At 39.1% G+C, this 26,248-nt stretch overlaps 2 protein-coding genes across 6 annotated transcripts in view; both read left to right on the top strand.

Moving 5' to 3' along the window:
* The window catches only part of cadm3 (cell adhesion molecule 3), a 185,440-nt gene extending 167,989 nt beyond the window's left edge, over positions 1–17,451 (top strand). For 2 of the 4 annotated variants that reach the window (XM_038279259.1, XM_038279275.1), the window contains 3 exons: positions 270–290; positions 4,981–5,106; positions 12,124–17,451. In XM_038279259.1, coding sequence (XP_038135187.1) covers positions 270–290; positions 4,981–5,106; positions 12,124–12,242 — 266 coding nt within the window. In that variant the 3' untranslated portion in view covers positions 12,243–17,451. The remainder of the gene's footprint in view (positions 1–269; positions 291–4,980; positions 5,107–12,123) is intronic. The other 2 variants (XM_038279267.1, XM_038279283.1) reach the window with 1 other exon arrangement.
* A 1,970-nt stretch (positions 17,452–19,421) lies between these two features.
* Positions 19,422–26,248, top strand: part of kirrel1b (kirre like nephrin family adhesion molecule 1b) — a 149,263-nt gene continuing 142,436 nt past the window's right edge. Inside the window, exons 1-2 of one of the 2 annotated variants that reach the window (XM_038279296.1) lie at positions 19,422–19,571; positions 19,657–19,801. In XM_038279296.1, the coding sequence (XP_038135224.1) occupies positions 19,756–19,801 (46 nt within the window). In that variant the 5' untranslated portion in view covers positions 19,422–19,571; positions 19,657–19,755. Of the gene's footprint in view, positions 19,802–26,248 lie in introns of both variants that reach the window. The other variant, XM_038279304.1, reaches the window with a different exon arrangement.

Consider the following 26,248-nt stretch of genomic DNA (forward strand, 5'->3'; position numbering starts at 1 on the left):
GAGATTCTTGTTTTATATGAACAGAAACACAAAAACTCACAAAAAGATGGAAAAACGTTGGATTTTTGAGGGTGTTTGCAGCTATTTCATGCATTTTTTTTTCTTGTTGTCCTCTTCCTTCTTATTGATATCCCTAATCCTTGACCCCTGACCTTAACATGCACTCCTCCTGTTTTTCCATGCATCTGTTCCTCCATCCATCCATTCATTCATCCATCCATCCATCCTCCATCTAAATATTCAACTATCCATCTACTCATCTTGGGAAGTTGATGCACGCAACTCAACAGGTATAACTCTTTCCAGCAGTGACTTGTTTTTGTGGGTATGTGTTTCTTCCTCCTGTTTGTGCATCTATCTGTCTGTGATGCCGTCTTGTTTCTGTCTGTCTAATGTACTTCGGGAGAAGAAAAAATGTTGCTCAAGGTCATTTAACTAGAAAGAGGAAAAAAACCCCACCTACACAAACTACATCTGCATCTTATTGAACTGGGCTATAATGGAAAAGTGATTTGAATTTGGTAATTCAATTCACAAAGGGGAATTCACATATGTAAATTCATAACTCAGCAATATATTTAAAGTTTTTATTTATCTGTTTTTGTAAGGGTTATGGTTTAGAGGTAATGAAAAACATAGTTTCTCTGAAATGTACCAGATTACATAAGGCAGAAAAGTGTGGTTATGGCCAGCACAATAATGGAGAGGACTGCTGATCCCACAGATTTAAAGCAGACAGGCATTGACATCGTCCACAATGAGGGTAAGCCACAACTGGCATTACAAAAAAAGCTGGCTGATCTCAGGATGATGTATAGGAGCATATTAAAGGACGGTTCTGTGAAAGCAAGAAAAATTCAATGGCTTGGGTTAGATTAGAAAAGGGTGGACTGTTGGTGGAGACAGAAAAAGATCCTGAAGAACCACCAGACACAGAAGTAACCTGGACTTTTTTCCAGTAAGCTTCTTAACTGAAAATGTTTAGATTTTCTAGGGATGCACGATATTGGGATTTTGGCCGATATCCGATATGCCAATATTTTAAAACTCGTGTAGCCGAGAACCGATATCGATACCGATGTTAAAGCTGGACAAAAATAAGTAGTCATTGAAAATAGCAGTTTTATTCTTCATTTCTGACACTTTGAAAAATAATATACTCAAATATATTTTCATATGCTGATATCAAATCAATTTTTAAAAACGCAGTATCAATCTATTTTACGTGAAATAGATCGTGAAATTTCATCGTTCTGTTACAAACTCTCGTGATATAATTCTTGTGAGATTTTGTTAGTAAAATAGATCGATACCGTGTCAATATATCAACATATAAAAATATGGCAAAATTTCTGGAATTTTCGGGGGATTTCATAGCATAACGATGACATATCGCAATATTTCATTAGTAAAAGAGATTGATATGGTGTTTTAAATGGCAATATATCAGCATATGAAGATATTTGGATATTTTAATGTATCAATATTTTTTCCCTCGTCTTTAGAAGTTTTTAGTCTGTAAAAAATACGTTTTTGAGGAAGACTTTAGAAACTCAGAAGCTGATCAAATATCGGGTTAAATATCAGTGGGGTGGCCGATGTCCGATATTCAGTTTTAAGGCCGATACAGGCCGATACCGATAGGGGGCCGATTATATCGTGCATCCCTACGATTTTCTCATTAACTGAGTTAATGCTTTTCATTAACCCAGAATTTGATTTAAAAAAAAAAATCTGTGTCTACTGAATCTTTATAACATTTAGTTTCCATTTTTAAATTTGATCACTCTGTGACCTGTATCTTACTTATATTTTGCATATTTGCCCTTCTTATGTTCTGATGAGAAAACAAATGTTTTCTAGAGTAGAAAGGTACATTTTCATTGCCCCACCCACATGGCGTACATCTAAAGACAAGGCAACACCATTCCCTCATGGTGTTCCCTCTAAGATCTGCTCAAGAAACAATATTCAGCAGGACCTCCTAAATTAAACTAAGAATTTAGAGCTAGTTCTACTTCCTGTGTGTGTGTCAGTGTAGTATGGGAGCGTGGGGTGTTGCAGGCACTGGCTTTGAGTTGTTCTTGGGTCTTGTCTGCTTTTCTTTGATGCTGACAGAAGGATTTATTGGCTCATTCTTATTCTCGCCTCGTCAGCATGCCCCACTCACCTCCACACTGGCCATTCAGAGTGTGTGTTCCACTTTTACTGTGTTTTGTCTTTTCCTTGCACCACACGCTTCAAGCTTTTCCATTGTTCTCCAGCTCTCTGTCGGTTAGCTCTTGTCAGGCCCTACAAATCTCTAAGAAAGAGAACTGCTACTCCTTGCAAAGTTGGGTGTTCATCACATCAACTGGTTTTAATCCCTTTATTTTTTCCATCTTTTGGTATTTTATCTGTGTTTGCCACCGTGACACTTGACTGTAATCTCACTGGGTCTCTCAGTGACCTTTCTCTGTTTTCCTTTTGTTTGTTCCTTCAGCTGCTCCCTTAGTGGAATACAACTTTTCCCTTTTATTTCCCGTTTTTTTGTCCCATAAATAGAAAAAGTGTTGCTTTAAGATAGATTTTGTCTGAGGGACTTTCTTACAAACACCCAGGATTTTGTACAGCCTAGAAAACGCAGGCAAAAAAAAAAATGTTTTCATTTTCCCCTAAACCAAATTGTTTTGCTCTAAGTAGCAACTTATTTGGGGGAGAAAACAGGTATTAATAAATAACCATCAAATTCTAATTTTGTTGGCTAAATGACATGAATCTGTGATAAATCCCAGTTATTCAGGGATTAGCGGGAGAAACTTTATCATTTGTACATAAACTACTGCTGACATGGTTCACAACTAGAAATTTTCTTCGAAAAAAAAAAAAAGAGAAATAATATACAGAAAGCAATAGATATATTTCTACTCAGGAACACTTTGTCTATCTGAACAAAAACATATAATATTCAAAGTCTAATATTGTTATTGTTTTTTTTCATTATTGCAATTATTATTAATAGTATTAGTAGTGTTAGTATTATTATTTTTTACTATCAGTAGCAGCTTTTCAAATTACTGCTTGGATGCAACACATAAAAAAATATTCTATAGTTATACACATTTGTATTCTGTAAAAAAAGTGATACATGTTGTCATGTTGGGATCAAGGTTTCTAACCCACATGCAGAACACACACGGACTCAGAGGGAAAAGTTCAACAGTTTATTGAAAACACAATGTTAATAAAGAGCTGACGTTTGGGAAACAGATCCAGGACTGGTCACAACAGGGTTCTCTGCAGAGAGGGACAGTTCGGTTAGCTGAGATCCAAAAACTGTTGTTTGTTGAGTAATACAGGTCTGTACCTGTTCTGTGATTTAGGCTGAGCGGCAGAGGGAGGGAACCAGGAGGGTCCAGAGGCAGAAGGCAGGCAGAGGGCTAGGCAGAGGCAGGGCTTGACTTCAGACTTAGCAGTGTTCAGATCTGAGTTTCTTCCAGTTCTCTTCTTGAGAGCGGGCAGGCAGGTTCTGACAGTTTGATCTTCCAGGATTCTTCTGAGATCAGACAGGCTGGTTTCAGCTGAGAAACTCTTCCAGAGTTCCAGGGTTCAGTCACGTTCTTCCTAGGAAGCAGAGAGGACAAAACTGGTTAGGTTCAGGTTCAGGCTTTCAGGGGAGTCAGAGAATCAGACAGGTTGGTTGGCTCAGGCTTGCTAACCGTAACTGGCTTAACACTCTGGCACTGGAGTGTTGCTCTACCACTGCTTAAATGCTGGTCTCCTGATGAGCAAACGAGCTGCAGGTGTGGAAGTCAGCTTCAGCTCCAGGAGACCTAGGGCGCCCTCTGCTGGAGAAAGGTGGACAGACCTCCAGATCCCAAACCATGTTTCTAGTTGGATAGAATCATAACCGCCCTTAAATCTGGTCCCTGAAAAATTGAATATGATGCCCTTTCACGTTTTTGCCAAAAGTTTTTTTTTTTTTTTTTACTACACAGGGAAGGAAAACAGCATATTTTTTGACAATTGATTTTTTTAAATATATATTTTGAAGAAGTTTTTTATTTGGAGCAAGCAAAGACTCAGGGAATAAGTCTTTTTCTGATCAGCTACTTTATAACTTACAGGGGATTAAATCATTATTATCTGAAATATATCATATTAGGTGAAAGGTTATAATATTAGATTGCATCTACTTTTGTCAAAAAAAGTTTTGCTGCTTTGAAAATGCAACAGTGAAAACCTTTGAAGAACTTGATATCAGAAACATTTTCATGCCTTTGCATCAGTCTGAGCATTCTGGTTGTTTTGGCAGTGTAGAAGTTTTCCTAAAGAACTTGCCTTTATTCTTATATGACTTCCAATACTTTAATTCGCTAAAGAAATAGAATCTCTATTATTTTTTAAACCAAACAGGTAAATTTACAGCTCGAAAGGAGTCTTTAAACATAATTATGTATTTTCCCAGTCACTCAAAATGCTGTAAAATGCAGATTTCTTTGCAAGTTAGGTACAAACAATTTTAAATAAGGATGGTGAAATAGTTTCTTTTGCTTTGCCTTTTTTTTTTTTTTTTTACTTCCCTGCTTTTGTCTTGAGAAGCTTTGCCACAGTGGGTATTATATCCTGACATGTTTCTTTACTCCCATGTTCTGATCTTTTCTTTTTGCCTTCTCTCTGTCTCTATCCCTATTATTTTCTCTCGCTTGGTTTCTGCTGCCTTTCATCACCCGTCTTCTATTTCCACCAATATTCATCCACCAACCCCTTCGTCTATTTTCCTCTCCCTCCGTCCTGTTTTTCCTTTCTCCAATTAGAATTTCCTCTGCTTCTTCTACATGTTCTTCTACTCCGTCTTGTCCCTTCTCTGTTTTCTTTTTATCTCTTCCTGTTGTGCCCATACTACACGATGCTCTGTTTATAATTTCCCTTCTCTTGGGTCCTAACTTCTTGTCTTCTCTTAACCCCCCCCCCCCCCCCCCCCCCCACTCCCTCCTGAAGACACAACAGCCCTGTCGAAACCTCCGAACGTGGACCATGCTGTTATCGGTGGGGTTGTGGCAGTTATCGTCTTCATCCTGCTTTGCCTTCTCATCGTCCTCGGCAGATACCTCATCAGACACAAAGGTCAGCAACACTGCAAAAAAAAATAAAAAGAAATGAAAGTGTTCATGTAAGAACCTATGAAAAGACATAGTGGCATACATATGGATGCATGCACAAATATGGCCATTTAATACCCCCACATACAGTACATGAATGTATAAAGCAGAGGTCACAGATTAGCGGACCGTGGTCTGGATTCGGACCCTCTGCTGGCTAATCCGGACCCAACCTGATTTAAAACATTTATAAATTACTGCATGTTGTCCGACGACAGTGTCTAACTTCACTTGCACTGCTTCTCCTTTTAATATGGTAAAGCCGTCTGGAGCGTCCGGCACCAGGCTACACATGATACAAATTAACCAATCAGCTGTGTCAGCTTGGGTCACTGCTGCTAGCTACTTTTAGACACAGCAGGCAAACCTGTGGCAAGCCGGACTATGGGAAAGAAGGAGAAGATGATGAGAAAAAGAGAGCAAGGAATGTGTGGACTGCTGAAAAAGCTGCAGTGAATTAGTGAAAGAAAAGTGAAATGGCATGCTCAAAGGTGACCCTGCACATTTTGAGTATGTTTAGCTCAACCTACTGCAGGGAAGCAGGACTCCCCACCATGACCATAGTCAGAAATAGATATTGATCAAGGCTCATTAATGAGCACCTTGATATGTGCTTTAGAATGGCTTTGTCTCCATTCAAACCCAGGTTTAAAGCCTTGCAGGGCAGCTTAAAGCCCACTGTTCTCATTAAGACAGAAAAAATAAAGAAAAAAAAGTTCAGGCGTTTTATAAAATATGTGAATCAGGAAATTGTCTATATATCAAACTGAACGATTTTTCTCTACTTCAAAAAACACTTCAGATTTCTTTTTCTTATATATATTTTTATTTAAAAATGTAATGTATAACATAGATGCTTTAAAACATGCTTTTTATTTCAGTGTTAAAATTTGTTTTAAAGTAACAGATTTTAATTAAAAATGTCTCCTGACCTTTACTGCTTGATGTTTTTCTGTATTTGGACCCCGCTGATTTTTAATTGGTTACCCCTGGTATAGAGAATAATGAGTATTTCTACTCATTAGAGTTTGTTACAGTACCTGTTGTCAACCACAAACCTCTTTGTGGTTTATAGAGATTTTAGGTCAAAGACAAGCATTAGAAGAGCACACTAGAAAGGTCAGATATATAGCTGTGGAAAAGTTTAAATTAGGATTAGATTATAAACCAATACCACAAGCTTTGAATGTTTCATCCATTCAGTCCAAAAACTAAAAGAGCTTACTGTTTGGTTTGCAGCCAAATTATGTTACAGTAGCAACACACATTACCCTAGACCAGACATGGGCAAACTACGGCCCCAGGGCCATATACGGCCCCTTAGGCTTTTTAATCCGGCCCGCCGAACTTGTCCAAATTACCCTATTTTCACGACTGTAAGGTGCACATAAACATCTTTTTTTTTTTTTTTCTCAAAATGTGCGATGCGCCCTATGTGTGTTGTAACTGCGACTTTTGAGACCACCATGCACCATGCAGAACTCCTCATCTCCTCATTGAGGAGATGATGAAAGCGTGGCTGAGGGAGGTGAATGTAAGGAGACCAGGTGTTTTTTTCCACTCATCACCATCTCTGGTAATCTGTGACTCCATGCGTGCCCATCTCACAGCTGATGTGAAAAACATGGTGAAACAAATGAAAGCTGTGCTCGCTGTTATTCAACCGCTTGACATCGGTGTGAACCGAACGCAGCAGGCGCAGCAGAAGCAGCGAGTTTACATGCAAAGTCAACGGTTGACGCGCGTATAGGCGCAGCAAAAGGTCCCGCAGCACGTTTTGAGCAGCAGGCGCAGCGCGTCGGGAGCGTTTATCTGACGCGCCGGAAACGCGCTGCTGCTGCTCGAGATGGAAAAATTGAAGTTTTGCTGCTGGAAGCGCCGCATCAACCAATCAGAGAAGCTGATCTGGGAGCTGACAGCGAGTCAGACACAGCGCTCTGATGACAAATGATATAACGGCAAATGAAAAAGGCTGGATGGATGAGGAGATGATGAAAGAGTGGCTGAGGCAGGTTTATGTGAGGAGACCAGGTGGTTTTTTCCACGCATCACCAATGCTGTTAATCTGTGATTGAATGAACGCTGTGCTCGCCGTTATCCCGGGGGGTCTGACAAAGAAACTTCAACAGCTCGACATCGGTGTGAACCGGCCGTTCAAAGTAAGGCTGCGAGCGGCGTGGGAGCGATGGATGACAGACGGAGACCACAGTTTCACGAAAAGTGGAAGGCAGCGCCGGGCAAGTTACGCCACCATTTGCGGATGGATTGTTGATGCTTGGACTAATGTGTCTGCTGGCTCTGTTGTTCAAGCTTTCGCAAAAGCAGGCATTATTTCTGAGGAGCCGCGCTGCACGGAAAGTGACTCTGACAGCGAAGAAGGGGAAATTGGCATGTCTGATTTAGCGCAGCTGTTTAATTCAGAAACAGAGGATGAGGACTTTGATGGGTTTGATTAATACTTTGTAATAAATACTTGAATAAAGCACAATCATACTCAGTTTTGCTCCCGCTCTATTTTTCTACCTGAAAACTTAATTCAACAGCAGCCTCTGGGCCGGGTCTCCTCCTCTTCACCGCAGCGGCTGGCAGGTGTTTTTTCATCTAAATAATCTAAATCTTGCAGCTATATTTGATGTGATCAGTGGGAATAAAGTAGTTTTAATATGTTTTTAAGTGAGAAAGTCCACCTGAAAACTTCATAATTGCAGTCAGTTCATCCAGATTATCTATTTCTGTCGGAGGCGCTCAGACCCCCACAAACCAGCGGTGCACTGACAGTAGAAATCCCTTCAACAGCAGCCTCTAGGCTGGGCAGCCTCCGGGTTCACCGCGGTGGCTGGCAGGTGTTTTTCATCTAAATAATTTAAACTGCAGGCACCAGGATACCGGCAATAAAAGCGAACATATTCCGTCGGCAGGTTTCAAAATTTTAAGTTAATTTAGGAGTGATCACAGCGCTGTGTCATCAGCGATGTGTCTGTCTCAAGGCCAGCACGTAGGTTTGATTAATACTTTGTAATAAATACATGAATAAAGCACAATCATACTCAGTTTTGCCCCCGCTGTATTTTTAAATACGCAGTAGAGGTATGTAAAGGTAGTAGAGGACATGTACCTGTATATAAAAAACGCGCACTATAGTCCGGTGCGCCTTATGTGTGTGTTAAATACAGAAATGGCACACATAACTGAGACTGCGCCTTTTAGTACGGTGCGCCTTATGGTCGTGAAAATTGTCTGTTTTTTTATACATTTCAATCCCCAGGTTTAATTAATGACATTGCTTGTCCAAATGCTCCCTTCTGTCAAATTTTAGAACCCATTCTGGCCCGCAAGTCAAAAAGTTTGCCCACCCCTGCCCTAGACACAGCCTTTCCACCATGACACATGGTTGTGCCTTTTTGTTAGTAAATATGAGGCTATTGTGAAATAAATCTTGTTAAAGGTTACAAAAGACTTAAAACTTAGAGGAATGGGTCAGTCTCCTGCAAACAAGAACCACAAAAACGGATATTCACTGCTGTTTTCCTCTGCATCTGATCCGAGCAGTGCATCATTTTCTTCCTGCTTCACGGTTATTCATGATGGTGTGTTGGCCTGTAAAACCCACTAAAAGCCATTCTACAATGATATTACAAGGCACAATAAGGCTGCTTTCACATAAGAGATTGTGGGGCCTGTGGTTTTATACATTGCTTAAAATTGGCATCAATTAGCTGAGCCAATTGATAAGCGGAACTTAGATGACAGTAAAGTTCTTTGTGTCATCATTAGGAGCTCTTTAAAACAGAGAAGGCCTGTTACTGGGCTAGAAAGAGAGATGTCTGATATATGAAGCCCCTGAAAAAAGACAAATGGTGACCTAAATAAGGACAAAACTTCACTAGCTTGGAGTAAACAGTTTGAAAAGGTGATATACTAAAGCTGCTGCGTTACTTAAGCTTGTACCTAATATAATTAAATTTGCTGTCCACGATCTTAGTTGAGATATTTCCTTTAGTGGTTTGGCCAATTCAATTCATCCCATATCCTGTTTTTGGCTCTAGTCTCATAGCAAGTGTAAAAGAATCCTTTTTCAATATGGGTCATTACATGTTGTGTTTACTAAGTTTTTTTCTTCGAGTTAATATTTCCTCTCAACAGAAAATGTATCAGTTACAGTCATTTTGGTAAATTAATGCATCACATTATTATGATGGAAAAATCAATCACCCCCTCGCCTCGAATGAATTATTAACTCAACTGTTGAAGTTCTATGAAAACACTAACAGTAAATCAGGTTCTTTCTGTTAAAAGTTTACCTTTTGTCACCAAAATACTAAATTTTTAATCTTCTTTCACAGCTGATAACATTTACCTGCCTAACCTTGCAGTAGCCAGATTGATATGTGTAGAAGTGAGTTGAGTTCTACGTTGTCAATCGGGGATGGCTGCCGTTCAGCTTGTCCGAGAAAAGGAGTTTAGTACAATACTTGGAGCTGATTGGTTGACGTCCCAGCTAGCACCCGCCTTCCAAAATACGCTTTTAGCCAATTGTAGCAGCAAATCGTGACATTTCCTAATCTGATAAATTTAACTTTTTCCAAATCCCATCGGAAGAAAAGCGCAGACATCTTTCACATCCACAAATGCACAGAGTGCTTCTCATTGTTCCTTTTTTAAACTTGAAATTGTCGCTATTTTAGCTAAATTGACTGGTGAGTCCTCCAGCGTAGCCATGTTTGTAATGCCCAGCAAGGCCCTTCTGACTGTTGTCATTCCTACATCTCCTGCCTCAAAAAACACTGCTGGTCCGACTCGCTGGTTGTTACGAGACGGACGCATTAGCGAGAGTTTTTCAAGATGGATTAGTTGAGAGACTGAAAACTCCGATCTTTCGACAATCCAGGTTATTATCTGCCAACATTGACTTGAATTACAAGAAACAATAGCTTGAAGATTATCCTGATTATTGTGTGATTAAGAAAGACTGCCGGATTGTGTTCATAATTTTGTCCCAACCATGGTTATTAGTGTGACTCGGTTTAAGTAACTTTATACTGCCTGTATTATTCAGTTGTGTCACACAAAAACGTCAAGAGTAAAGTTCTTATAATTTTAGCAAATTTAAAGCAATACATTCTAATCAAATATTCACAATATACTACAGCTAAAGGTTTGTGTCAAAGTATATGAAAATATTTATTTCCTTTTAATAATTTGATCCATACAGTCTGTCACCCATCAAGAAGGATGACATGTCTTAATGTGAGCCAAAATTATATTGAATACATTTAAATTATAAAGTTTTATGTATTGCAATTGTGTTTTCCTAATGTGGACTAAGAAATGCATTTTATTGGGTTGGACATATGCAGTTTATACAAATGAAGAATTCTGGCTTTTGTCAGATTTTAACACAAAATAATATGCAGTGCCATATGGTAACATTACATCCCATTCAGTCGTCTCCCAATGACTCACACACATGGTGGCAAGCTACATGGTCACTGCAGCTGCCCTGGGGCTCACTGACAGAAGCAGGGCTGTTGTACACTGGCGCAAGTGGACCCTCTGACCATCATCAGTAGGCAATGCGGGTGAAGTGCCTTGCACAAGGACACAACGGCATCGGCAGTGAGAGCTGGGGTTTGAACAGATGACCCTTTGATTACACCACTGCCAGTTGGCGTCAGTAATTTTGACAATGCAGGGAATACAAAAAATATAAATCGACTGCAGAACCCTCTTTATGTATTAGCCTACTGCCTAACACTCAGAAATGTTTAAACACTTAAATACTCTTGATCTTGAAATTATATTCATGATTTTATTTTATCGCACTATGAATACAGTGATTCTGTTTTCATGTTTCAATAAATCATCACCAAACAAAAAAGCAGATTATATAAAACTCCACTGCCATACTACTAACTACTACGCCCCAAACAGCCCAGATTGTGGAATAACTTGCCTCTGTCCCTCTGTATGGTCGACTGTGTGGTCGATTTTAAAACTCAATTAAAAATATTGTTGTTTTAAAAAACTTTACATTGTGGATTTTATATTTTTTTATACATTTACTGTATGTAATTCATTCACATGTGTTTTATTGGATTTATTTTTTGTATAGCACTGTGATTTTTAACTTTGAAAAGAACTTCATAAATAAATAGTACTTACTGTTTACTTACTTAGTTACATTTTAAAGTATTCTGCTGAGTCATTTTAGAACTTGCATGTATGAAATCAACTTTAATTTATGAAGAAGAAAAAAATGATTTTTATGGGATTTTTTTTTTGTTACCTGAATATATTCTGTTTTTGCAAAGAACGGTAACCATTATTGGTACTTTTGGTATTATTTGCTATAAGATAAATGAGACAAAGCTTTTTAAGGCATGCTACTAGAATATTTTGGCATGCAGAAAAATAAAAAAATAATATCAGATCGTTGCTTCATTCTTGATCTGCTGCTGCCTACCATCAGTTTATTGATTTAAAGGAACCCAAACAAGTGGGAGGGTTCTTCCCACATCACTAATCAGAATGTCGGGGAAATGGAGCCAGACCTCATTCCCAGCGCTGCCTGTCCTAAGTCCTCAGCACCAATATCCTTTTAGGAATTTTTCTCACATAAAACAACTCTATGGTAGTGATGAAATGTCGAATCTGTATATTGTGACTAACAAATAGCTGAAAACATTTGCGGCAGTAAATAAAAAACATAATTAACTTCCTGATTGGTGTTTCTGTTGGGCTGATTTTCTGTCTCCACAGTCTCTGCCACAGTAATTCAGCCACTTAAACCAACAGAAAAACAAAGATTCACAGAAAGCACTCATTGTATTAGCTTAGGGACCGCAATGAAACATATTTACAATCTTATCTGAAACCTCCCATCCTATTGGTGGTCTTTTACAGCCTCTGCAATCGTATTACTCCACCCTTCTCCTGCTGTCTCCAGCTCACTGGTTCACGCTTTTTTCTCCTTTTCCCACAGGAACGTATCTGACCCATGAGGCCAAGGGTTCCGACGACGCGCCTGACGCCGACACAGCTATCATCAATGCTGAGGGAGGCCACTCCGGAGCCGAAGAAAAGAAGGAATACTTCATCTAGATGGGTGGGGAGACAGAGTGGTGGGAGGGAATAAAGCTAGGAGGAGGAAAATATGGAGGATTAAGCTGGAGGAGAAAGAGAAAAACCTCCATTTGTTTTCACAACTCTTCAGTTCTTTACTCTGTTGCAGGAATGTTAGCAGGGGCAGGGAGGTAAAGAACTGTGGGCAAAGCTTCAACTACCCTCTTTGCATTGATACAGGGAAGAGAGATTTTTTGCACTGACATTTGGATGAACTGAAGATACACATGACCCACACACAGAAAAACACCCGATTCACATCTTTTCTTTCTGCACAGACTTTCTTTCTACTCGTAGATGCTCAGATTAACAAAGGCGACCTTCCTACTAACACATCCTGGTCCACTATCAAATCCTCAAGCATCCCTTTTTTTTTTCCCCAACTGTCAGCGCGGTGAAAAAGATAAATTGTAAACCACATTCCAACATTTTCATAACCTCTTTTCTCCCCACACTGCAGGCCAAACTAGGTCTGCCCCCTTCATGTTCCTGTCCTCATTTTCTCTATCCAAACCATGCAGAATCCCTTTGAAAATACGCTTTGGGCAGACACAAATTCTTGACTGGAAAAAAAAAAACTATACTCTTTTATCTTGTTTTAATGGTTTAATGCCACCAAACATCTTCCTGCAGACGATCAGATTTTTCCACAACGCACCACCACAAAAACTTGCAAAAACAGCATTCCTACCTTGCGCTACCAAGCCCAGGGCCTCCAATATACATATATAAATATATATAAATATATAAATATAGAGTTATATAGCATTCTTTTTACTTAACAGAAAGCGTTCGGTGTGTTGTAAATACACTCTCTGTTCTGTTATTTTTTGCAGTCTGTCATTCTTCGGCACCCTCTGTCCTCTCTCATGCAGCCCGTTACTGCCTCACAGTAACTTATATACTCAAAAATAAAGTAGAAAAAAAAAAGCCTGCCTGTTTTTATTACATGCGTGAATATACAGTTAAAATGATCATTATCTTTGGGCTAGAAAAAGATGTAACAAACACATTGTTGCGATGAAACCTAACCTGAACTGCAAATATTTGTACAAAGAATGTTTTGTTTTTTTTTTCCTATTGGTTTATTTGTGTTTTCTAAATTTCTTTTTTTGGATTTTTTTTTTTTTTGTTGGGGGGGGAGATTGTTGTATTTCCTGCCCGCGTCTTGTGTTACTGTCAGTGTTAACAGTTTACAGTGTCTGCCTGTATGTCAGTTAAAAGGTCTTTTGATTTTGCCATTTTTAAGTCGTTTCTTTGTCTCTTACTGTGGACAGTTTCTCCCTGTGCTGTCAAACCTTGACCCGTAATCTGTAGCAAAGTGTCAGCTAAACACACATTGAGAAAGGTTTTAATGGACTTTCATTCCTGTCTTTCATGTATGTTTCCCTTCAAATTGAGCCTGCTAAACCCAACTCTCACCTTCAGATTGCCTTTCTTGGCAAGACCATCTGGCTCTGAATCCATTGAGTAGGGGCATCACTGGCTTTCTCTAAGAACCTGCCATGTTTGCTACTTCAGGGTTGAGAAAATACTCACAGGACCTAACAGGGCTGTCTACATGCATTTCAACTAAGTTCCTGGCAAAAGGAGAGGGGAAAAAAAAAAGAATGTTCTTGTGTAAGCAGGACTCATTCGCCAGCTTAGTGAAAGCTTTCCATGAATGAACGCAGCTTTATTAAGGTTGAGACCTAGTCTTGGCAATAGCGAGCCCCACTTGGCCCAGGCATGGAAATTGATTGCAATCTAACAAAGAGGCTCTGGCTGCAGGTTGTACTCATGCCAAGGCTGTGTTGGACGAGCTGGGGGTTTCAGGCTTCTCCAGTCCTCAAGAAAGTCATTTAGGAAACCTAATGTCCTCTTCTTCCAACTCCCCCGATCCCTAACCCCACCCCACTCGTCGATTTCTTTTCATACTTTAATCAATCAAGCCGTCTGTGTCCTGATCCACCTTCACCCCGTTTCCCCTCCTCTCGTCACTCCTTCCTTCCCCTCCCCTCCATTTCCGATCAATGTCCAAAATCTCCTTCCCAGTCTTTTGTCTCCTTGAGAAGGCTACAGAGACATACAGTAGCTGTGTGGTTATAGCTCTCTGCGGAACTGAGGGTGTGTGTTGAGGATGAATCCGTGATCAATTTGCAAACTACCCTTGAAAATATTAATATATCAAGTATTTTCTGCTGCTTAACAGGGTCCTGTTAGTTTTTATTGAGAGTTGTTGACTGAGATGTTGCAGAATTTCATCCTGTAACTGCCTGAGTTTGTTTCAGACCTTTTTCTGCAAGTCCAAAGACAGGCGGCAGTTAGGTTATGAGTGTGCATGAGAATATATCGTCATCCTTTTCCGTCTCTTTGTTTCATCCCTGGTCCCTGATGGACCAGCACCCTATGCAGGGTGCGCTCTGCCTTTCACCCTGTGAGAACTGGGATTGGCTACATCCTAAACATATATAACAGTGGTTCCCCAAACCCTGGTCTCCAGAGTCCCGTGTCCTACATCTTTTAGATCAAGAGTTTTCAAACATTTTCTAACAAATACTAACTCGGCGAATATTAAAGATGTAAAGTACCAGCATGCTGACCCACGATTTTTAGAACAATAGTGAATCAGGACTTCTTCACTCTCGTTTGTGATAAGGGAATTACTTTTTCATTCCATTACGTTCATAAGATTTCATTTTGTGGTTACTAGTTAAAGAAATAACAGGAATAACCTCTGAAGTCTGCAGTTTGAGAAATAAAGTCAGATGTTTCTCAACACCCTAACCTCAAAATCCAATATATTTATGATCTGTTTAAGGCAAAAATAATAAATGGTTTATTGCACTTCTGACTGTACTAATCTCATTAAATCTTCACCAAAATTGTATAATGCAACATCTTAAGTAAACATATTCATTCCAAAGAGACATTTGAAGAAAAAGTGGTCAGCTTATGATGCTTGTAACGAAGCAAGCTACAGTAATTACTGTCTGAATTAATTTACATTTATATATAAAACATTTTTTGATCCGTCAAAGAAATTCCAAATTAAGTACAGATCTGTGAGTGTTAATATATATATATATATATATATATATATGAATAAATACTATTAATTTAGGTGCTGAGCATGAAAATTAGCTAAATAGGACATACTGTAAGTTGATTTGAACCATTAGATGATGCAGTCCTCTATATAATCTTTGGTCCAGCATGTGTTGAAATTGTATCAACAAACTCTACTGCATGTTGGCTTGGAGAGAATTCATTGTTTATCTACAAGTTTATTTTTGTTTAGAATAAAAATCTGAGGTTCTGACTTTTGATTCCGTGTTAAAAACCTCCCTATTTAGGCAGGTTCTGATTGAAGCTAAAATTGTTGTGTTTGGCTGCGGTGAATCAGCTATCAATTAAAGTTAATTGACTTCCTATATAAAATCTGAGTACAACCTAGGGTGATTGAAAGATCACAGTGCGGATTATACCACATTTTAAGAAGCTTAGTTGTTCTCCTTCACTTGTCCAAACATTAGAATATACTATTTATTGTATATTTCTTTACATTTAACAATTTAACTGTGTTTGTGTTTAAAACTGAAGGGAATCTGGTCTTTTTTATGTCTTTGCATAAAAAAGACCATAAATTTTAGGGTGGATGCTGTTTCATTACATTATTTCTAATAATTCATAGACAATCATTGATCAAAGTTTTAAGAATATTAACTTTAAGAAGAATTAGATGCTTTTGATTAATCTATATGTTTATATGGCTGAAATGTGCAAATGAGGTATAATAATCCTGCTTCCACTAATGTAATTGTGTAGATAACAGGCTTCTTGGGAACTGACAAATTAAGGATGGCGTCTTTAAAAGGCTTCATTCTCGATCAAGTACTTTTTTAAAAAAGTGTAGGATATTTGGCTCTGAGGGTCAGGGAACTGCTGCTGTGTGGGTCACAGTGGGAACAGCTCATATATGATTGTTTTTGTCATTTAAAAGTGTCTGTTTCGACTTTTAGTTTCTGTTATGGTTGAAGATCAGAGAATCAGCTCTGTCTCAGAGAGGTTGTTGCACACTTCAATGACGTTGGCATTGAATTGTATTTATCCTCAGTCTACTCTAACTCTGCTCATGCTGGAGAGAGGAAATACTTGCCTCATACTTAAAGTATAATGTCTTTTTAAAAACTAATGGACCTGTATTTGCCTGTAATTTAGTGTCTGTCTTTTGTCTTAGTTAATGTGCTAGCATGTAGCTTGCATGAGAAATGGTTGGAAAGTGTAGATACTGCTGGAGAAGAGAAGTGCCGACAGGCCACTCTCCTGAGACCTAGCTGCTGCCCTCTGTTCTGCAAACATAACCACGTCCCAGATAAATCAGCCAGGAACCGCCTCAGCTCTGCTGACAAAATATTATTATTTTTTTCTCTTCCCTCCAACACTCCAATAGGGAAATCTGCATTTGTTGCACTGAGGTGTGCTCTCAGTGCATCTGTTTTTTAGCCTTGGTGCGATAGTGACTGTCAGCAGGTGCAATCAAAAGCATCACTTCTCTTCTCCGTCTTCGATCAGTTTTAGCATAACCACCCCCCCACCCCCACCCCCCCAGTCTGTAGGCACAAGAAAACTAGCAGCCTATAATGTTCTCTCCTCTTTTTGTAGCAGAAACCATTTATTTTATGTCAGAATTTTTTAAAAGGCTGTGCATAATCATCAGTGTTTTTACTTTCAGTTTGGTTTATTATCTTATTTTATTTAGATTTCCCAAAACTTGAATGTTAGAATTGTAGTTTTTGCTTTTATTTTCCTGTTTCAGCAATCACTTTTCCAAGTTTTCCTGTAAATAGTGTTGCCTTTACTGGAAACTCTTACATGCAGATCCATACAAACACCACACACACACAGACACACACTGTGGATGCATCAACACACATATACATAAATATGCACGGCAGGCGGTCTGCTCCTGTGGTGTATTTGTACTAAAATGTGTGTGTGTGTTTGTGTATGAGTGTGTATAAAACGACCCAAACAGACTTCAGAGACACCCTTATTGTGTTGCTTCACAAAAAGAAATGGTTTTATTTCTATGAACAAAGAAATTCTTTTTTTTCTTTTTTTGGATGATAAGTCTTCCTTTCGGGTAAATATTCATGTCACATGGAAATAGTGCTGTTGTGTGTGTTAATTTGTAAAAAAAAAAAAAGAAGGCAGACAATGTCATCAGTGCAAAACCCCAAATGATGATGTAATGGGGTTTACAGCTGTTGGCTATAATGTTTTCACACAAAAAAAGAATATGTTAGGCTTTTTTTCTCTTCCAGTTTTTTTTTTTTTTTTTTTTTGTTAGAATATAAGTTGAGTTGTTGACTTCAATAAACAAAAATTTGGGTTAATTTCATCTGCTTGTTACTGGTTCTTTTTGATCTGAGAAAATCTGCTTTAAAATCCATTTGTTTATTTGGAAGATCTAAGTTTAGTTTTAGGGAAATACTGGTGAAGATTCTCAGTCATCCAGGTCATAGTCATTCCGAAAAAAGTTAAAAACAAAACACTGGACTTTTTTTTTACTAAGTTTGAAGACGTTTAGCTTCCCATCCTGAAAGCTTTCTCTGTTCAAAATATCTGGAGTGATGTGGAGCTCCAGGCCTTATAGAATAACCCAACAAAAGCCTTTTCATGGCTTAGAAAACATGCAAATTGAACCGAAACAGGTCCACCCCTTAGTAATTGGGTGTCATTTATTTTTAGGGAGGAAGGCAGCATCAGAATAGATAGGAAAGAGGCATATAACACCAAAAACCAGAGAAAGAAAAAAATTAACATAAATATGATTTTTTTTTAAATGCTTTTGCAGCAAATTCATGAATCGGTAAAATATGGCAAAAATTAAACTACTCTTTTATGCTGTTATTTAGCACTTTTAGATTTATTTTCGTTGTGATTAACGTCAGTTTTATTTGTATCACATTTAAATTTAAAAACACTACTGGATAAGGAAGGAAAAGTTCATGTTGTAGTTTCATAGTAGGGACACCTTTCCTCTGCATTCAACCCATGCTTTAGGTGTTAGTCTGCTGCCACACTGAGTAGGAAATCAAGTATTAAAACATAAATTAAATTCATATTTGGACTTTTTGTTAGGATGCTTCTAGCACTACAGTAAAAACACAACATCCCATCGAAGAAGTTTAGAAGATATATGTCTGGATGATATGGTCCAAACAATATTGTTAATTTCAGTCGATACAATATAATTTCAATATAGATATAAAACAAAATAAAAGCCTAAGAATATCCATAATAGATGCCAATACAAGCTCATAGAAGTTATTTTTCCATGTTTATAAAACTCTGATATAATAACTCTTGGATCTATTACGTTTGAAAAAGAAAACACATAGAATAAAACCCTGTAGCGAATGTGACAAATGTTATCATCAGCTGTAAGTTGAAATATTGCAAATGTCATATTACCGTTATTAGATTGAATTATATTGCCATTTATAGTGGTAATGAAATATTGCCCTGCTCCTTTACGTTTTGTCCCGTGCAGCTATACAACATGTCCACCAGAGGGCAGTACAATACAGTGACTCAAGCCTTGGTACTGCAAATTGTGAGTAAATTGGAAAACACTGTTATGACTTTCTATCCAATTCACTGTTAAGAGAGGATTTTCTTGGAGGTATTTCCACTGATCTTTCTAAAACAGCCATTATGAGGCTTGTGTCTCTGAAATGATAAAGCTGTTATTTTCTTACAAAATGCCCACAGAGAATGACACAAAATTGCTTAAACTTGTGACCTAAGAGTAGAACTGAGATTACAAATATTTAACCAGAATATTCATATAGTTATAAAACATAAACATCTTTAGCCTTCTGGCTATTTAAATATTTAATCATTGACATCACTCTAAAGGAGTAAGAACATAAAAAACAACACAAATAAGCTGACAAGAATTTTTTAAGTAAACACTCTCTTGGTGTTTTCTAACAATAAGGTTTAAAGTGAATTTTGTTTTTATAACATAATGAAGATGAAGTTGGGAATGTGCAGCAGCGCCTCCTTCCCCTCCATAGAGCATTAACTGAGATTTGGAGAGGGGGGGCGTGGAGGTGCTGGTAGTACAGACAGAGGGGATGTGTGCCACTGATTGTCTGTGAGAGGGGAGGGGGGGAGAGACACACAGAGACAGAGAGGGTTAGAAGAGGGAGAAAGGAATTCAGAACTGTTTAAATGGGAAGGATAGGGGCTGCAGATTGAACAAGCAAACAAAACAACTGGAAAAGTGGAAGCAGATACATTTTACGCACGAGAAAAGTGAGAAGTAGTTTGGGAAAAAGGGGGGAAAAGGGCATTAGATTTTTTTCTTTCAAACGTCTCTTTTTTTCTTCTGATGACTCAGAAAGGATTCCTGTTCAAATCAGCCGCTCTGCAGGAATTGATGGTGTCTTTTAGGGGAAACGGAGCCGAGGGGAGGACTCTGAATGCGCTCGGATGAACCATGCTTGGCTTTTGGATCCTAACTTTGGCACTCGCTTTCAACAAAGGTGAGCAAAAGATTGTGAAATGAAGAGAGAACAAAGATGGGCAGTAGGGTAAAGGTTGATATTATTATTGTTATTATTATTATTTGCCTCTGTGCGCTCCAAGGGTTTAAAGGCACTACTTCCAATATGAGTTTTTATGTCAGGATTTGAATCCACGCGCATGGCTGCGTATGGAAATATTGCTTTAAATGTTTGTTGCTTTTTACATCATATTTAAATATCCACAGATCAGGCTGACAGGGAAGGAAAACAAATATTTCGTTGTTTTGTTTTTTTTTCGGAGTAACTGCTCCGACTCATACGCAAGTGCCACTTTCATCCGTCACGCGTTTTCCTGGGCAGAGATCTGGACCATCTGCACACGACATTGCCTTGACGTGACCTTTAAAACGCATGAATGGATAGATTTGGTTTGAGCAAATATGGTGCGGGTCAAGGCAACGCGAGCTCACTTACGCACGCGTGTGCACGCAAGATTTGCGCATAAGCTGTCAGTGCAGGGATGATTGATGAGGCGAGGATCTAATGCACAGTCTGGTCGCTGGGCTTTAACATCGGGCTCATTGGATCATTTTTCAATACGGGCACGCACGCGCCAGGCACGTGTATGCCTTCAGTCTCACTGTTACGCATATGTGTGTGCGCGTGTGTGGTGAGAGTGAAAGGAGCAAGGCAAGTCTCCCTAGAGAGAGTAAGCTGGTGTGTGTGTGTGAGTAAGTGTGTGTGTGCATCTTCTTTGCATTCAGGTAGAGTCTCATGCGCACATGAACGGCCTTCCATTGAGGTGCCAAGAAAAATTCATATTTTACTTTAAAGGCTGAGACATATTCACTGGACTGGAGAAGAGCCCTATTACTAATATTAATGCCCCTATTTATCGATCGCCTTGATAGATTGCTTCAGACCCTCTCTCCCTACACACACACACACACACACACCCAATCAGCCAAGACAGGCTGAGTGTGTGTTTGAGTTTGGGAGCAGTCATGCCTCTGAAGACAGGAGTGATTTATTGAGGTGGTCTAATGTGAGCAGTTCAGCCTTATAAAGGCTATGGTGTGTGTGTGTGTGCCAGCATCACCCAGGTCCCTGCTGCTTCAGGCCGCTGGTGTGATGAACCACAGACGATGATCTGCCTGGACAGTCAGTCAGGGGAGCTCCCAGGCTGAAGCACACCTGACCACCTGAGTGGAACATGATGGATGAGGACGATCAGTTTGACTTTACTGTTTAATTTTATAGCGGATGGGAAACTTAGCAGGAAATAAATCTCAGTGCAAACATTTGATTACCGTCTGTGGTGACTTGCAAAAGCACCTCGTTCCCTTTAACCTCTCCCCAGTTTTCGTTTTGGTAACCCAAACCTTTACTGCCTTTTATTGAAGCGAAAGGCTGCTGTTCTTTTTAGCCTTTTTTTTAGTGTGGCATGTATTTTTATTCGCTAAGTCTAGGTAGTGCCAATTTTCCCTGCTGCAGTTTCATTGAAAGTATGCCTCTATCAGATTTGCACATTGGTGTACTCTCCCCTCAACGTTAGCTTTAAGGTAGACTGTAAATTTGGTTTTAAAGTACTGTATGACCACTGATTTATACCTAAACATATTGATTTAGACAATCCTATCAAACCTCTGGGTGTATATTTATTGGTGATGAAAGTTCACCCCAGTCTAGAGTCTTTTGCAGCCTCTGATAGGTTATTTTCAGCATCACCTTTGTTTAGCTCCATTTGACTTACCATAAACTGACCACCTTACTCCCCAAGGTATGATGCTGCTATGCCACCCTTTTTTTGACAAAAACGTGGCATAGTCTTGGTCTCCTTTGGCCTGAGCATCATGTTAGCTGAGTCCCTAAACTTGCTTCTTGCAAACCACAGTCAATGCTAATGTCTTTCTGCATAAAAATGGCTTCCACAGAATTGCATTTGTTCAGCTCACAATTTTTCCACCTGAGTGGTGGACCTCTGTAGCTCCTCCAGAGCTGCCATGAGGATTTCAATGGCTTCTCTGATCAGATCAGTGTCTCCTATCAGTTTAGATGCATGGCCATATCTTCATAGGTTATTTGTAATGCTTTCCATCTTCAGAGGATATATTGAACAGAAATCTGTATAATATTTTAGCTGGTAATATTTTTGTATAACCCTGCATTGCACGAACTTCCCAGCGTCTTTCTCTATAACATTTCTGTTGTTTTCTTCTGTCTTTGTTTCTGTGTGGTCATTGGTGTTCCGTAGCAAACCTCTAAGGTAGTCCATTCAACATTGTCTACTGAAGAGTTTATCAAAGAACCAGTAAAATAACTTTGGTTGGGGTGTTTTGGTTTTGGATGGCGTAAGTAAAAACAGACAGGGATAAAGTAAATCAGAGGTATTTGAAGTAAGGTTGTACATAAAGGAACAAGAAAACAGACCTGAAAGAGATAAAGCAACAATAGAGGGAAATATCCTCACATCAGAGCAATGTCAGACACAAAGAAATAAAAAAGCAGAACAAAATTAAAAGATCCAAAGACACACAAATTGGAAAGGACTGAGCAGAGTAGGACAAACCCTAACTAGCAGAACAAAGAAAGGAGAGAGCAGTCTGAAGAGAATAGAGCAGAGCATCGGTGTCTCCTGCTGAGTCGGTGTAAGCCTGTAAATGTGATCAGCGTGAATCCATCCCCTACATCCAGCAGCTGCAGCCTAATGTGTGTTTAGCCTGTTTGGATTCCTCCAGGTGTCTACTGCCTGCCTCTCTGCCACTGACAGCTCTCTGCAAGTCTTCTGATTTACTGCTCACTCTGGTGGCTTTCTCACACAAACGAACCACATCTCCGCGTGGTTGACCAGGCATAATCTGTGGGCTCCTGTAATTACCGCTTGGCCCTGTATGTTTCTCTGATATGTCGCCAGTTGCCGCTGCGCTGCCAGCATCGGTCTGGCCACAGGCGAAGAGTCTCCTTTTCAATTCTCAAACAGCAGTTTTGCTTGAGCTGAACATTTCTGTTGCCTGATCGTGCAACTGAGGCAACCGAAGCAATTCCTGCACTGCAAGCACCTGTCCTCTCTTCCCCCCCTCTCCTGTTCACATACATCCACTTTTTTTTTTGCTCCCTCTTTCTTTTATTCCATCACAACAGCGTGGCAGGACTCGGATAGAAAGAGACAGAGAGATGGAGGCGAGGGGAGATGAAGAAAAGAAGAGACAGCGGGGCTCAGTCCTAATCTGTTGACAAGGGGGATATTTGAGGATAAACAGAGGCCGAGCAGGAGAGCTCAGGAAGTAGTGATTGAGGAGAAGATGGAGCTTTTTGCCTCAGACAGCAACCCGGCCGGACCATCAATGTTTGATGGTTTAGATTAGCAAAAGATTTACACCTAAGTTGGGCTCCAGGGCCGTCTAGGAGCCTTGCGTTCTCATGATATAAAAGTGTTGAAGTGTTAAAATTAGCCAGACTTATTTAAGATTCTTGAAATGATCTGCCTTCCATCATAATACTTGGTACCTGGAATCCAAAATATCTAGTTTACAGGATTTCTCGACTAGTAATCATTCATGATGATGAAGAACATTTCCAGACCATGAATCCATTGACTCTTTTCGGTGTGACAAAAGCTCTCTGAGGTTAGCTCTCAAGCATTTGGGTAAATCCTTGTCTGAGTTATAAAATAACAGAAATACTCCTGGAGGGGAAAGGATTTGGATCATTTCATACCTGTTTTTCACCAGTTATGGAACGCACAGATTAGAAGAGGTTATATTATAGGAATGAAGTTTTCCAATGTCAAAGGAATGTTTTCATCTAATTTTACATAAATAATTTTATAAAAGAAGATTTATTTCAGAATATTTATAGAAAAGATAAGCTTGACTTTTCCTCCCTTCATGTTCTTGAGGTCAAAAAAAGATTGATTATATAGATATATAAATAACTTTGTTAATCCCCAAAAGAATCTTTTCAACATGTTTTTTATGCAGCTCTCTTACATTAATATGAATAAAATTGCTTAGAAAAGTCTCTTAGTTGTGAAGTATTGTATTAACAAATGTTGAAACACACAAAACACATAACTGCAACGGGTGGATAGAGCTGCTGTGAAGCACTCTGATAATAAACACCATGATTCACGGCAAGAGTTCAGCAGAAGATGACTGATCTGAATGAATGATCACTTTTCCCACTCGACTCATGAGGAAAACCTCCTCGCTGTCTGGCCACTGTCATTTATAAAACTCTAAGTATGTTTTCCAATCAGCAGCGAGTAGCCAGCTTCATGACTCCTTCCTGCTCCAAAGACCATCTAAGAGGTTTAGCCTCACTGGAAGTGACGTATGTTGTCGTGTTATCCAATCAGGGCTCTGCTTTTTTTCTATGCTTACCTCAATAAACCTCAACAGTGATTTCTCATAGAGGCTGACTGGCAGGGGGAAGAGAGGGCTCTCCAGCTAATTAATGTTCAAAATACTCATAAAATCAGGTGCATTTTTGTGCACATTTAATGCGGGTTAATGAATACATTTATGAAGTTTGACAATGTGTGTTTTAACTAGGGTTGTCACGACACTAAACTTTTCAACTCGATACCGATACTAAGGAAAATACTCGATACTCGATACCATTTTCGATACCACAAGGATAAACACAAAGACTCCAAAATTCTACAGAAATATTTTCATTAATAAATAAAATACAATAAATAAATACAATAAACAATAAGAACAATATTTTGAGGTTGTTTGCTGTGCACAATATTAAGCAAGCTAAACTAATATTAAAATTAAGTGTTCCTTCCTTGGCTATGCTTTGCACACATAACAATGACACTAGCCAAACTGGTTAAGAAATAAAGCACTGTAGCACTGTATCGATACTTTTAAAAACGAGTATTGTATCCGGATACAACATTTTGGTATTGATACTTTTTTGATTCTCGATACTTTTGACAACCCTAGTTTTACCAATAATGTTATAAAATGCACAGGTTTAGCCTCCCTAATATTCAATGAGAAATCACCTCTGGTCGAATGCAGATGCCAACATTTATTATGTATTCAACGAGTCATGAATACAAACTAGAAAAAAAAAGGTATTCTTAAAACCCTTTACTGGAACTACATTATAAAAACCTAATGTGTTTCTGTCTTTGGAGAGTTTCAGCACTGATGAGCATTTTTTGCTCAGGCGGCCTCAGAATAAATCAAAGCTACGAACTTCGGCCATTAGTGGCTGGCTGTACTTAACGTGCCATGAAAGCAAGAATATCGGGTCGACTGCTCTGTTGCTCTAATTGGATGGTAAAAAATCTACTTCCACGAAAGAACACTGTACTCTCAAATGAAAATCATTAAAAAGCAGCATTGCGAGCGCTGTTTAGAAGCAGAATGGGGGCTCAAACATTGTGACGCCAGCAGAGCCTTGTGTATTTGTGTGTTTCCCCTAATCCCAAACCCCTGCGGTACCTGACACATCTAATGTTCTTATGTTTGGAGATGTGTGATATGAACTGACAGGAAACAGCAATTAAGATAATAAATAAAATAAACCGCACTAAATTCAGTCGCCTAACTCACTACAAGCCTCCAAATCACAGAGTAAGCCAATGGTGGCGAATTCCCCCCTCTGCTCTTCTACCCCTGCCCCCATGTGCTTTATCTTTCATGCGTGGAGGAATAGACAAGACTGAGGAGTATGCAGATTTTCAGAGAGAGCATGGATTGGTATAGGAACTGACACCCATCAGCCTGGCTGATATGGCAGCCCAAATGAAAGCTGTGGATGGAGACGAAGGAGGACAGGCAGAGACGTAGGTGGAAGAACATGGGGGAGATATGGTAGGAGCTGAAGAAACAAAATAATTTTTAGTCTGAAGGAGGAAATGGGTTGCTGTAGTTTGGTGAGAGTAAAAATGTCAGTGAAAGCAGCAGAAGAAAGCAAGCAAATTCAATTCCAAAAGATCAAAAACTGAGAATTTAAATAAATAAAAAAACACATTCAATTTGTTTTCTTTCCAGTGAGGAAATGAGGATTCTTGTAATTCTTGTTAAAAAACAACAAACTCTACACTCTTTTTATAGTTGTTCATCAGCATCTGGTGTCAATCTAACCTGATAAATGACTACTGTCAACGTCATTAATGGTTGGCTTCCAAGATTATCATAGGTTTTAGCTATATTTTTAGTTTAGCTGAGACCTGAGCTTTCAAATGCATCAATCGTACAATTTCCTGTCTATTCCAACATTCCTGGTAGACAGCCTACAATTTACATAGGATCACTAAGACTGGGGACCATAATAGACATACTTGTCCGTGGCTAGTCCCCTAAGACTCATTTTTAAACATCAACCTTTGTACTCTAGTATTCTTTCTGTCATGATTTGTGGACTTTAAGATCTAAAGAGAAGTGTCCTGGTCACGTCTGGGAGGAGGGTCCTGGTCAGACCCTGTAATTCAGTGAAAGGCCG

The sequence above is a fragment of the Cyprinodon tularosa genome, unplaced genomic scaffold, assembly GCF_016077235.1.
Source record: "Cyprinodon tularosa strain WSP-4 unplaced genomic scaffold, ASM1607723v1 ctg102, whole genome shotgun sequence".
Classification (NCBI taxonomy): domain Eukaryota; kingdom Metazoa; phylum Chordata; class Actinopteri; order Cyprinodontiformes; family Cyprinodontidae; genus Cyprinodon; species Cyprinodon tularosa.